The sequence below is a fragment of the Acartia tonsa genome, chromosome 7 (assembly GCF_053477335.1).
Source record: "Acartia tonsa isolate MP-2025a chromosome 7, ASM5347733v1, whole genome shotgun sequence".
In the NCBI taxonomy this organism is placed as follows: domain Eukaryota; kingdom Metazoa; phylum Arthropoda; class Copepoda; order Calanoida; family Acartiidae; genus Acartia; species Acartia tonsa.
Window position 1 is genome coordinate 16,375,609 of NC_137266.1, and position 11,964 is coordinate 16,387,572.

The 11,964-nt window shown below is 30.2% G+C and overlaps 1 protein-coding gene across 1 annotated transcript; it reads left to right on the top strand.

Moving 5' to 3' along the window:
* Positions 1–2,076: 2,076 nt before the first annotated feature.
* LOC145324156 (axonemal dynein light intermediate polypeptide 1-like) lies at positions 2,077–10,911 on the top strand. Its single transcript, XM_080166782.1, has 10 exons — positions 2,077–2,199; positions 3,230–3,299; positions 3,741–3,823; positions 4,417–4,474; positions 4,976–5,062; positions 8,375–8,455; positions 8,775–8,834; positions 9,041–9,104; positions 9,387–9,433; positions 10,276–10,911. Exons 1-10 carry the CDS (start codon positions 2,123–2,125, stop codon positions 10,348–10,350), a joined length of 702 nt encoding a protein of 233 aa, XP_080022908.1. The 5' UTR covers positions 2,077–2,122; the 3' UTR covers positions 10,351–10,911.
* The last annotated feature ends 1,053 nt before the right edge of the window (positions 10,912–11,964 follow it).

An 11,964-nucleotide genomic window follows, 5' to 3' on the forward strand; every position in this document is an offset into this window, starting at 1 on the left:
TATAAAAGGTCGGAAATTCATTATCAAACAGGGGACTTCCACAAAATTAGCCCTCTAGCTCAATAGGAACTGAGATAATAGGGGGGCCGTTGAATGCCCTCACCCTCCCCGACAGATTAAGGTGCGGCAAGAGGCCCGACTATAAAGGGTTAATATACTAAATGAATCATTTAAGCTACATAATAAGTTTTCAATGTAAATGTTTGGCTAGAAAATCACGAAAACAATTAAAGCTAAATGGTTCATAGAAAAAAAATCAAATACTGAAACGAAACTGGATAAGTACATATTAGGCCTCTTTATTTATTATTTTAAATTAAACATGAAAATAAGAAATAAATAATCATTATGTAATTGATACATTGATATAAAAATATACAGTTTTCCGCGCATAGTAAAATGAAGATATGTGTTTAATTTATTGGCTGAGTTCGGGCAAATAATAAAGTATGGACTCATTATTGTTTTCATTTTCGTGGAAAATTGTCTGTAAAACGTAACGATTTTTTTTGATTTTTTTGTGATGCTCAGAACCGTTTTTAATTAAGGGGATATCAACCGGTTTTGAAGCCATTATAGAAAACATTATTCATGAATTTAATTACATTCCTATGTATATGCAAAAGTTACATATTGGAGAAGGGGGGGGGGTCAGAGTTTTAGCCATTTCAATAGAGGGTAGTAGATTTACCCTTCCTAATAATGAATTGAATAAGTATTGGAATTTAGATTGAATTAAATTTACGGTTAAAAAAGAAGTTCGGTTCCTGATAATTCTATAAAATTCAAGAATAAATTATTTAACTTAAAAATCCACAAATTTGCCACTTTGACCCGTGTACTGTTTTTTTTCTCAACTCAATGTTGCTACACTACTCATGAACAAATTTATGCTTGTATTGAATTACACTTGTGTGGTGTGAAAGTTGCATGGTGTGTAAAGTTTTAATGTAATTGTGGTTACTTGATACGTAATGTTGTACATGCACTATATCATTATATACAAATATAAAACCTGCATTACAATACTCGGCAGTATCCCTTCAAATAAAAGTATACCACCCCCCCCCCCCCTCAACTTATCAATAACATAAAAACTGTAAGATTACACGCTGTAGGGGTTGAGACTAGGTTAAGTTAGATTGCATTATGAGTACATAATACCCCTGCAGGGGCTATGCATGCAGAATGTATGTATAGCAATATAGAAATAAATATTAAACGACAACCTAATAACTGTGTGTTACATAATAACAAAGTTATGAAGCAGCTTTTAGTGCCTGATAAAAAATGACGTAATACATAAAAATAACCAATGATAGACCAGTATACATTTTAAAATAACAAAATTATGAAGCAGCTTTTAGTGCCTGATGAAAAATGACGTAATACAATAAAAAATAACCAATGATAGGCCAGTAAACATTTTATCATTTGTCAATTACAATATATACCTGCCTATTATTCGTCATTTGTATTGTATGACATCATTTTTATTAGGCACTATAAGCTGCTTCCGATATTGTTTTTGAATTTGGGGTGCTGTGTAGTCCAGTTATACTTCTAAGGAAAGTCCCCAATACTCATTGCAATAGTCATTCTATTTGTAGTCTATTCTAGTATACCGGCAGTTTATGGTTTACAAACCTTTATTGTGCTGTGCTTTATATTTATCAAATGACTTTGATTTAGGAAAAAAAAATATTTTTATAACAGAACAAATTTTAATGTAAAACGTCTAACAAATAATTAGGAGTCATTAATCTTAACACTTCCCTTATGTGTAATTTTTATGATTATATTAAACTTATTTTGCATTTCACATTTTCTGTATATTATTTACATACTTAGACTTTTAGGGGTTTCGTCCAAACAAGAGGTTCGTTGGTAAACCCCACGCAATTATTAAAAAAATGTTTTAGGGAGAGATTATGCCATTTTACTAGAGGAACATTTATGTTCTAGGGTGACAAAATCTGCTCTAAACATCCCTGATTTTTTTACAATTTGTGCAGCCGTTTACGGGATATAAGCGGACAAACACACCCACCCAGCTAAATATCTAAATAGCAGATAAAAATAAGCAGTTTCCTAGATCTTATATTTATAATAATTTTTCAGTATGAGTGTTTTTGAAGTAGAAACAGACGCTCCAGAACAGACATCTTTTTCTCTTCTCAAATATGATAAACCTACTAGGTAAGAAAGTATTAGGTAGATCGACCTATATAAATATAAAATTAGGTGTTCCTGTCTAATGCAATAAACATAATATTTTTATTTATTTAAGTTTAAATTTTTTAGATTCTTACTTTTGTTTAATGAAGAAAATATCATATTTAAAAATGTGTTATGAAAAAAAAACGTTCAATACGAATAAGATTTATTTCATTCTAAAACTAGCGGGTGCACCCCTATAATTTGAATGAAAACCTACATTAGCCAAAAAAACAAGGATGACAACATCCATAAGTAGCGAAGCTCAAAATTATGAATGGATATCAGGAAAAAATTACTTTAGAGCAGTGTCATCATATGAACATTAATCTTGGTAAAATAGGGAAATCATCAAACCTTTAAAATCACGCAACCTTTACAAACACAAAATCTTAAAAATCTAGGAATCAATCTAGCACCGCAATTGATAGACAAATCTTAATGAAACTTGATGGAAATATGTAAAATGTAAAATTAAATAACCCCTGAAAATTACAGCCATCAATCCTGAAAAATCACAAAAACCTAAAAATCTAGGAATCGATCCAGCACCCCAATAAATAGACAATTATTAAAAAAACTTCGTGGAATTATGTAAAATGTAAAATTAAACAACCCCTAAAAATTACAGCTCTCTTTCTTGAAAATGAGTTGAGATAAAAAAATTGTGAAAACATGAAAATCTAGGAATCGATCTAGCACCCCAAATAACTGACAGACAGACAAAACAAATTATAGATTAGATGGGCATATGTGAAAGGAATCTTCACTAAAAATTTCAGCTGTCTATCTTTAATAGGAACCGAGAAAATCACATTTCCCCTACTTCGTGACTGACAGACGGACGGACTGACATTGTGAATTAAAAAACCTGGAACTTATGTCAAACCTATTTAAAATTCAGTTCTTTATCGTTTTTATTCTTTTTTTTTGTATACACAAATGAACATTTTTATATACATATGTATAAAATAAATTACATATAACAGCTAATAAATTTCCTGTACTTTAGGGTTAGTGCAAATATATCTAAAAACTTCACAATAGATGAACATACATTAAATGATCTTTTTCCTCCGAAGGTAAACTATTTTATTTTTTCCAAATTAATGTTTGATTTTAGGCATATTTAGTAAAGTTATGAAAGCAAAAATTTAAATAAATGATCTTTCAACGTCACATATTGTTAAACTCAATAATAAACATTTAAAAACTCAGCTACTCTTTGATTTGAAACTGTCCATAAACTATTTTATTTCATAAAATTACATTCCACAATCCAATATATTTGCGCTGAATAAGGACCAGTACTTATCATTTCTAAAAAGCATTTATTATAAAATATCACTTGCACCAAAAAAGGGTAAAAATTATTTGCTTAATTATATTTTTTGCTTGTCAGTTAGTTATATAGTTGTTCATTTCATATGCTGATAAATGGTTTTAATATAAAAAAAAGGAAAAAATGCCAAATTCTGTATTGGATGGTGTGTCTGTAATATTTATTGTGTTTAATACGTCAGGTTTGGGAGGAAGATGACGGAGTAGAATGGGAATGTAGAGTTAATTTAGATCCTGTCAGCAGAGATAATGCTATTTATACCAGGTAACATATTCTGTATTGAATTGCAATTGTCTTTTTTAGTATCAAGGCTACTTTATGGGCTTTGACCGTTTTTCTGTCGGTAAGTCTGTAATGCTTTTTAAGAAACTAGCGGTTGCACCCCTAGCATCTAGGGGCCCTGTATTTAAAAGGGGAACAAAACTTGCATAAAACCATCCTAAGACTTAAATATAAAAACAAAATAGCCTAAAACCATCCCAGGTCCTATATGGAGCTTTCAATGAAAGAAGAATGAGTCCAGTAGTTACTGAAATCTTAAGCTTCACACAAAGAAAACCTTCCAACTTTATATAACAGGATAGGATTGTTATGGATTCTAGTTAAGATAGTCAGATGAAATTCTTGATGAATAGTTCCTCTGCTATTTAGCATCCAGTATATAATTTTCTTGGTCTGTTGGCCGTTACAAATTCTCTCATTTTTTTTATAGCAACTGAAAATCTGCTTTGTAACTAACTTCGTCCGTTTGTCTATACATTTTTTTGTTTCTTTACTAGATATTAGCATCCATCTTTTTCAAGGATGGGGGAGGGAGCATTTAATTGGTAATTTATTGTATTAATTCTCTATTTTAGTACACAGTTGAATCAAAAGCTCAGTCAATTATCAGCCAGAGACCATGGAATCTGTCAGGTAAAAGCTACAAAAAGTTTCTCTCCTATATCACTTATTCTACCTCATTTATTTCACATGAAAATTTTGGAAAGGAATTTTGTCATTTGTTTTATTACTTAGATCAATGTGAGATCAAATAAGTCCACTTTTTGAATGTGCTATGATCCCTAAGTAGCGAAGCACCAGAATAATTATTAATAGACATACAAACAAATTAATTAAAATAAGGGTAGATTTATAGGAAAAAATCACAGACATATATTTCTTTGTTTCTTTACTTTGTTTTTGACATCACTGAAGGACCAAGAAAATTATATACTGGATGCTCATTGCTAAAGGAAATCCCGCCATATATCTTGAATACCAGCAGAGAAAATTTATCTTCTCCCTAAAAGTACTTGACTGTCGAACATACTAACATTTCGAATTATAAAGTGCCTTCAAAATGTTATACTTGAAACATGAAACATATTAAATTGTCTGAATAATTAATTAAATATGTTCTTGTTTTGATTGCAGGTACGAAGAGAATTATACTCTCAATGTTTTGAGGAACTAATCAGACAAACCTGCCTCACCTGTATGGAAAGAGGTCTTCTACTTCTCAGGAATAAACATTTTACCTTTCAAATTTGTAAATATTTAGGTGTTGCGATGATAATATACAAAATTACCCATGCTGTAGAAAAAAGTTACTGGTTAGAAAATTGAATAATACTAGAACAAACCAATCAATATCCACTAAAAATACCCAAAGGCCTGTTCCAACGACTATGATAAAGTAGTTATGATCGTTGGGTACCAGTGTTATTGACTGTCCAATACCCCCCCCTCCTCTAACTGTAAATCTTTTAGGATAGAGCATGCTTTGATTAATATTACATGGGAATTTTAATAGAATTATTATATTTTTCTACACCACCAAATTTGTACAAAATCAATGGTAACAATTCAGGGCATTTCTTTAAATTTGCATTTTCTGCATTAAGCAAAAAGTGTGCATAAAAGTTGCAGATTCTTTTCCTCGGTAATATTTGCATTCCAAAAACACCGTCAATAAGTTATTCTATAAAACAATAATTGCAATTATGCACAATAAAAATATAAAAATTTTCTTTCCCTCTCAGTGACTGGCGAGAACTGACCCCCCTCCCACCTTATTTTTTTTCATAGAAAATATTGTTTTATCTAATTCCTTATTTTTTACGAATGCTCTAACTCTTGGGACCTAAATCTGCGAAGCCCGAACCTTAACTGACCTAATGTATTAAATAAAAAAACAAAAACTGAAACCTTCGCCTTAATTTAAACTTCAAAATAGAGGGGCGGTTTGCTTTGCTCGACTATGCACTTTAAGTGAATCTGCCTTAAAAATAAAGCAATTTCAAAATTATTTCTGGTAATTTCCTAATAAAACAATCTTTTTCTGAGTTTTGGGTATACAAATCAAATGAACTGCATTACATACATTTTCAAAACTTTATAGAAAAAAATAAAATTTCTAATACTGGACAAAAAAAGTTCTGGGGCTTTCCCTCAATGTGCCTAACATGCAGAGAAACAACCCCCCCCCCTCCCCCATTCCCTCTTATTTCCTAATAAGTTTTGGGTCTATAAATCAAATAAACTGCATTACATATATTTTCAAAACTTTATAGAAAAAAACATTCTATATTTCTGAGCAAAAAAAGTTCTGGGGCATTCCCTCAATGTGCCTAGCATGCACAGAAACAACCCCCCCTCTCCCCCATTACCTCTTATTTAAAAATGAATAAAATAAAAGGGGGGGGGGGGTGGGTTCTTTATGCGTAACCCTTGCAAGATATATATCTGGGATGCCCTAACCTTTCAGGGCTACATATATACATTTATAAACTATGGTTTTCTATTTCATCATAGTTTATCCCTCGCAGCTGATCTAATCATATTTTTTTTAGATGGACCCTGTTTTTTTTCTTTTCATTTTTCTGTTTCCACAATCCACATTTTTTACAATCACCAGCTGTAGCAGAGCCTTATATTTTTAAAATCTTAAGTCAAAATTGATGAAAATGATTTTACCAGGAAAAAAAGCAAAATGATCAATTAATTATAAGAATGGTAGGCAAAATGCTGCATAAAAGTTTAGTATAATTAACCTATTTATGAAATTATGAAAACATGAATTAAAAAGTCAAGAGTATTATGATGTCGGTGTGACAGCTTTGTAAACAACAGGGATAGGACAAGGAATTGGAAATAAATTTCAATTCTCGGCAGCCATACGACAACCGCTTGTGAGCCTCTGGAAAATCTACCTTTTACAATTTTAAAAATGAGCTGAAAGTCCGAAAACCTGAGGCAAATATCCCAATTTACAATTCCTCTTTACAAACTAAATTTGAAAGAACCCAAACGACTTTAAATTTTAGGTTTCGGCAAGTCTTACACACGGCTACCTTATTTATTTTCCCCAAAATTCTTGCATGTTTTGTCCTCAAGGAAATCTAGCAAAATCTTGTATTATATGTATGTAGGGACAAAGCCCAATCTGTACCACTTTTGATTCCTGTAACGTCATAAAAATGAGGTATTCTCCATCTACTTTTTAGGATTTTTCTTTAGTACTACTCCTCTTATCTCCCTTATTTGTATGACGTCACAGGAATCAAAAGTGGTACAAAAATGGTACAGATTGTGCTTATTCGTATGTAGGATGATAGAAGTAGCTGTGGATTGTTGTTTAATGGACGGAAAACTGTAATTATGAAAGTTATCGGCGGCTTAAAATTGTTAAGTTAAAGATTAAGCTTGGAATTTTAGAAATAAAACAACATTTTTTTAAAAAGTCAGCATCATTAGTTTTGAACAAAAATGTCCTAATTATAATGTTGATGTCTCTAAATTGTTCTAAAGTTTTATTTCTAATTGATACCACTATCAAACTTATAAAACTTATACAAGGGCCTCACATTTCTTTACTTTTCTTTCAAAATACAATGGTCTAAAAAAAACTTTTATTAGAAAAGTTGCTTTATAATTCTATCTGTACGTCAATTTTGTATTTGGAAATCACGACATTTTCTTGACTACAACTTGATTTTTTGTAGAGATTTTTGTGTATTCTCTTTTTAACGTTTATTTTTAAGGAAATTTTTTTATGGGGAAAATGTGATTTACTTAGTTTCAATATAAGATAAATTTCTGTATTTTTTTTGTGAGGATTTCTCTCACCTATCCGCTTTTTCCACAATTCTATGCTTTACTTTTTATTACTTATGTAGTTATGGGTGTTTGAAACCTTTTTTAGATTTTTTTTGTATATCAAAAATGCCTATAATAAGAAAAATATACACTTTTGTGTATTTGAACCTACAGTATGATTTTATTTTCCCTTTTTAATGATTCATTTGTTTGTTTTTGTCCCAGTTTTATGAAAGGTTTTCATTAACACCATAAAGTATACCAGTGGCTCTGCCCCTACCCTCCAGTAGTTTTGTTGCATATGGAAATTTGAGGGCGGGTACAATTTTTTTAGGGTAAAATCTTTTGTGGGGAGTTGAACTACCCCATTCCTCTGTTAAAGAGCCTAAAACAAGCCTAGGGTTAATTTTATGTAACTCAACGAATTGTAGACAAGACGGAAGAGCCGTTTACGAGATTTCTAGACATACAACTTACTATTTTATCAAATTAATTTGATAAAGAATAATTATTTATATAAAAATTCCAATTAGAAACCTACGATGGTTCCATTTCCCAATGGTATGATTTAGCAATGAAAATTACAGAAAAATTATTTTTATTTTCAGACTTTTAGTATTAAATTTTTTTTATAATAGCAAAATATCTTTTAGAATTAATTAGTGATCCGTCATCATGCTTTTTATACATGGATTTATATTTTTATTAAAAAAATTGAAAGGTAAATTTTGTAAAAGGATACGAGATGAATTTCGAATGACCCTGCACGCAGCTAAAACCCTGTATGAAACTAGCCTGGATTTTGGTATTAGACAGGTAGATTTTATCATAATCCTTTCATAGGAAAAAGTAGTGAGGATTTTTGTCTGAAGCTAAATATCTCTAAAAATGCTGGTCAGAATTATTTATACTTTTACCGGAAGCATTAGAAATGTCTTGTAATGGATTAAGGTTTTTTTTACCTGCGAAGCTGAAAGTGAAATGCCTTAATATTCATTTATGAAAGTGAGATGCCTTAATATTCATTTAATGCAATTTAAAATGAGATTATAATTTTAAACGAGATTGATCTTTTTCAAAAGATCCAAAACTATTTCTTTTAGAATAAGAATTCTGAAATATTTTTCATGTTCAGGCTGTAAAGGCAGAACAATGTGGTTTAGAAAAGAAAGAAATAATGCAAAAGTTAGAAAAGGTATGTATACTTGATAAATTTTGATGAAAAAAAAAATCAAATCTATCAAAATTAAAGCCTTACTCTTGAACAACCGCCAAAGTAGCTATATTTTCTTTCACTGTTTATTTAACTTTCAGCAAAATTAAACTTCAATGAAAGGTTTCGTGATTTTTACATTAATTTGAATTTGAAATTTATTTATTACTATTACTATTTATTACTAGGAAGTAGAGGAACTAAGGATGGTTAGAGATGAATTAAAAGCTTCAAATGAAATGCAAGTTCATGGTAATATAATAATTTTTCTTAGAGTTTCCCTCTCTTATTTCAAATGGGTTTCGGTGCTCATTAGGTACTTTTAGAGAAACCACCATATTATTTGAATCAAATAATGTTATCAAACCCCGCTTAGATTAATATTTTAAAATTTCTCTGCTTGATACAAAACTATAATCTGAAACACACATCCTTTCATTAATTTAAGTTCTTTGCTTTTATGAATTTAGTCATCCTTGTTGAAGTTCGATAATTACAATTATTTAGATTGATGATGCTTTTTTATTACTTTAGAAACAAAGGAACAACATGAGTTGCTGAAAGCTCGACACCAAGAAGAGGTAATAATATTTAATAGGGAGGCAGGGGACATTGGACATGTAAATATACTTACCCTTAAACGTTTATACAAGGGAGTAAGGGAGGGGACAATGGGCAATTAATTCAACATAAGAGTTTTCTTTTAAAAGCAATGAAAACCAAATTTATCCAGAAAATTTTAAAGAGATCATGGTAATATAATTAAGAACAAAATTCATTTACTTGAAAATTAAATTACCAGTACATCACAATGTAGTAATATTCTGTAATTAATCACTAGAAAAATCGTGTTTAGAACTTTTTCAACCCTTTAAATATATTTTTAAATGCCACCTTAATTCAAGGGGTTCTTAGATTGTTTAATACATAAATATCACAGTAGAGTTTCTGTACATGAAATGACATTTTGCTGGGAAAAATATTTGTTAAAACCAGCCATCTAATTAAAAATTTTTCTGTCTTCTATATTCAAAACTTACTCAGCTAGTTAGCAGAGCATTCATGCGCTAGTACCCAAAGTCAGGCAGAACCTGCTGAATTCTTGCACATTTCCTTAGGGCCAGTACCCAAAGTCTGAGACTCTTAAAAATTAAATATTCGATCTATTGTTCCCTCCCTTACTCCCTGCATTTATACACTCTTTCTTCTATTTTTTCGGATTAAAAACTATGGGGTCTTTTAAGAAACTTTCATTGGGGTTTACAAACTAATATTGTACAAGCTTTTAAAATATTCAACATTAAGATTTTAGATTAGAATTGGGTAACAAGTAGCAACAAGTTATATTACAATTTAGATTTATGTATATATATTTTGTTTAAAATTTAACTTAAACTATAATAATTTGAAAATCTGATTTTAGATGAAATTTCTGAAGCGAACCACTCAACAACTGAAAACCCAATTGGATAGTATTGTTGGTAGAATGGATAATTGAATTTAAATAAGTTTACTGAGAATTTGAATAAAACTTTCTGTAAAAACAATCAAAAGTAAAAATTATTAAACTGTAAAAATGCCTTTCTTATTAATACAGAAACTACTCTAATTTTTGTGTTTATTTGTACCCCATAGTAGTATTTTTAAGTTCTCCATTTTATGTAAGCTTCACTTAGGTCCAGGTATTGTTTTTAGCTATTTAATGTTTATATATTTAAGTCTTCGGGTTGTTTAAGAAACATTTCTTTTTTTCCCTATCCCAATAAACATAGAGACCCTAGATGCTAGGAGCGCATCCGTTTAGTAATGCAAGACAGCATGTTGTTCTGTAGTTAAATATAAAGTATTTTGGTATTGCTAATCTAATAATGGACAAAAGTTGTCCTAGTTTTGATGTACATTGTACGAAAATAGTTTGTTAAATGAATTACATATCAATAAAAAGCAATTATAAAAGTTTGTTTTTAATTGTGACATAGTTATTGTTAATTCTGGTGATGTATTGTATGAAAATAATAAAAATAAAATATGTTTCTTAATTTTAAAAATAAATACAAAATTTTATCCTAATTTTATGAACTACTTTTATAGTGATGAAGATGCTATGTAAATCACAATGCCAGTCCATCCGTTTGACCGCCCGTTTATATTAGGGTTTCTATGTACAATGCACCTTCAAATTCATTTTAATCAATTTTATTTAAATTCTGAGCATCCCTAATTCTAAAATTTATTTACGTTCCCAATGATGATAAACAAAACTACCCCTTCTGTAGATAAGATTGATAGTTGAAAAATTAGACACGACTAGTTTAAAACCAACCAATCTAATTTTAATAAAAGTACTCAACGAATAACATAACATTGTTATAAAATTTGGGAAACAGAGTAAAAACAGTTTATTGTCAAGGGTAGGGAGGTGACATTGGGCTGTTTATTACACTAGTCCCTAAAATTTTATAATAACGTTTTCTTAATCGTTGGCTTAACAACTTTGGGGACTTTTATTGAATTTTAGTAGGTTGTTTTATTAAGTTGATTGTCCAAATGTTTTAACCACTAATTTTAATCTACATAGAATAATTTCTGTATCATTATTAGAGATTTAAATCAATTTATCTGCCATTGTCTTAACCCTCATGTTCCCTGCCAACCAATGTCATCACCATGGGATCGAAGTAATTTTAAACATTGAACACATTTTTGAACTATCTAATGTTCTATTTCAAATATTTTTGAAATACAAAGTTTACTGAGAACAAGGCAGCGTCGAGAACATTGAGTGCTGATAGTCCGAGCCAAAATCCAAGTGCACTATAGGCATACCAGGGATATAGGTATCATTTAAAAGATATAATACTAAACACAAAATGGTTCTATAGAATATCAATGGATAATCAGTAAAACAAGCAGCTTATTTTCTCAAAGGGCCCTGAAAAACCCTTACATGAATTTTAAATAAATTGAAAATAAGAGGGGAGGGGGGATTTTTTGTATATTTTTTAGGCAAGATTTGAATAGGTTATATTGAGTAGTGGGTAGCCTCGTAAAGGTAGGGCGATGCATGTTTATGCCATGCAGGGTTATATCCCCTTTTATTTTCAGTTTTTTT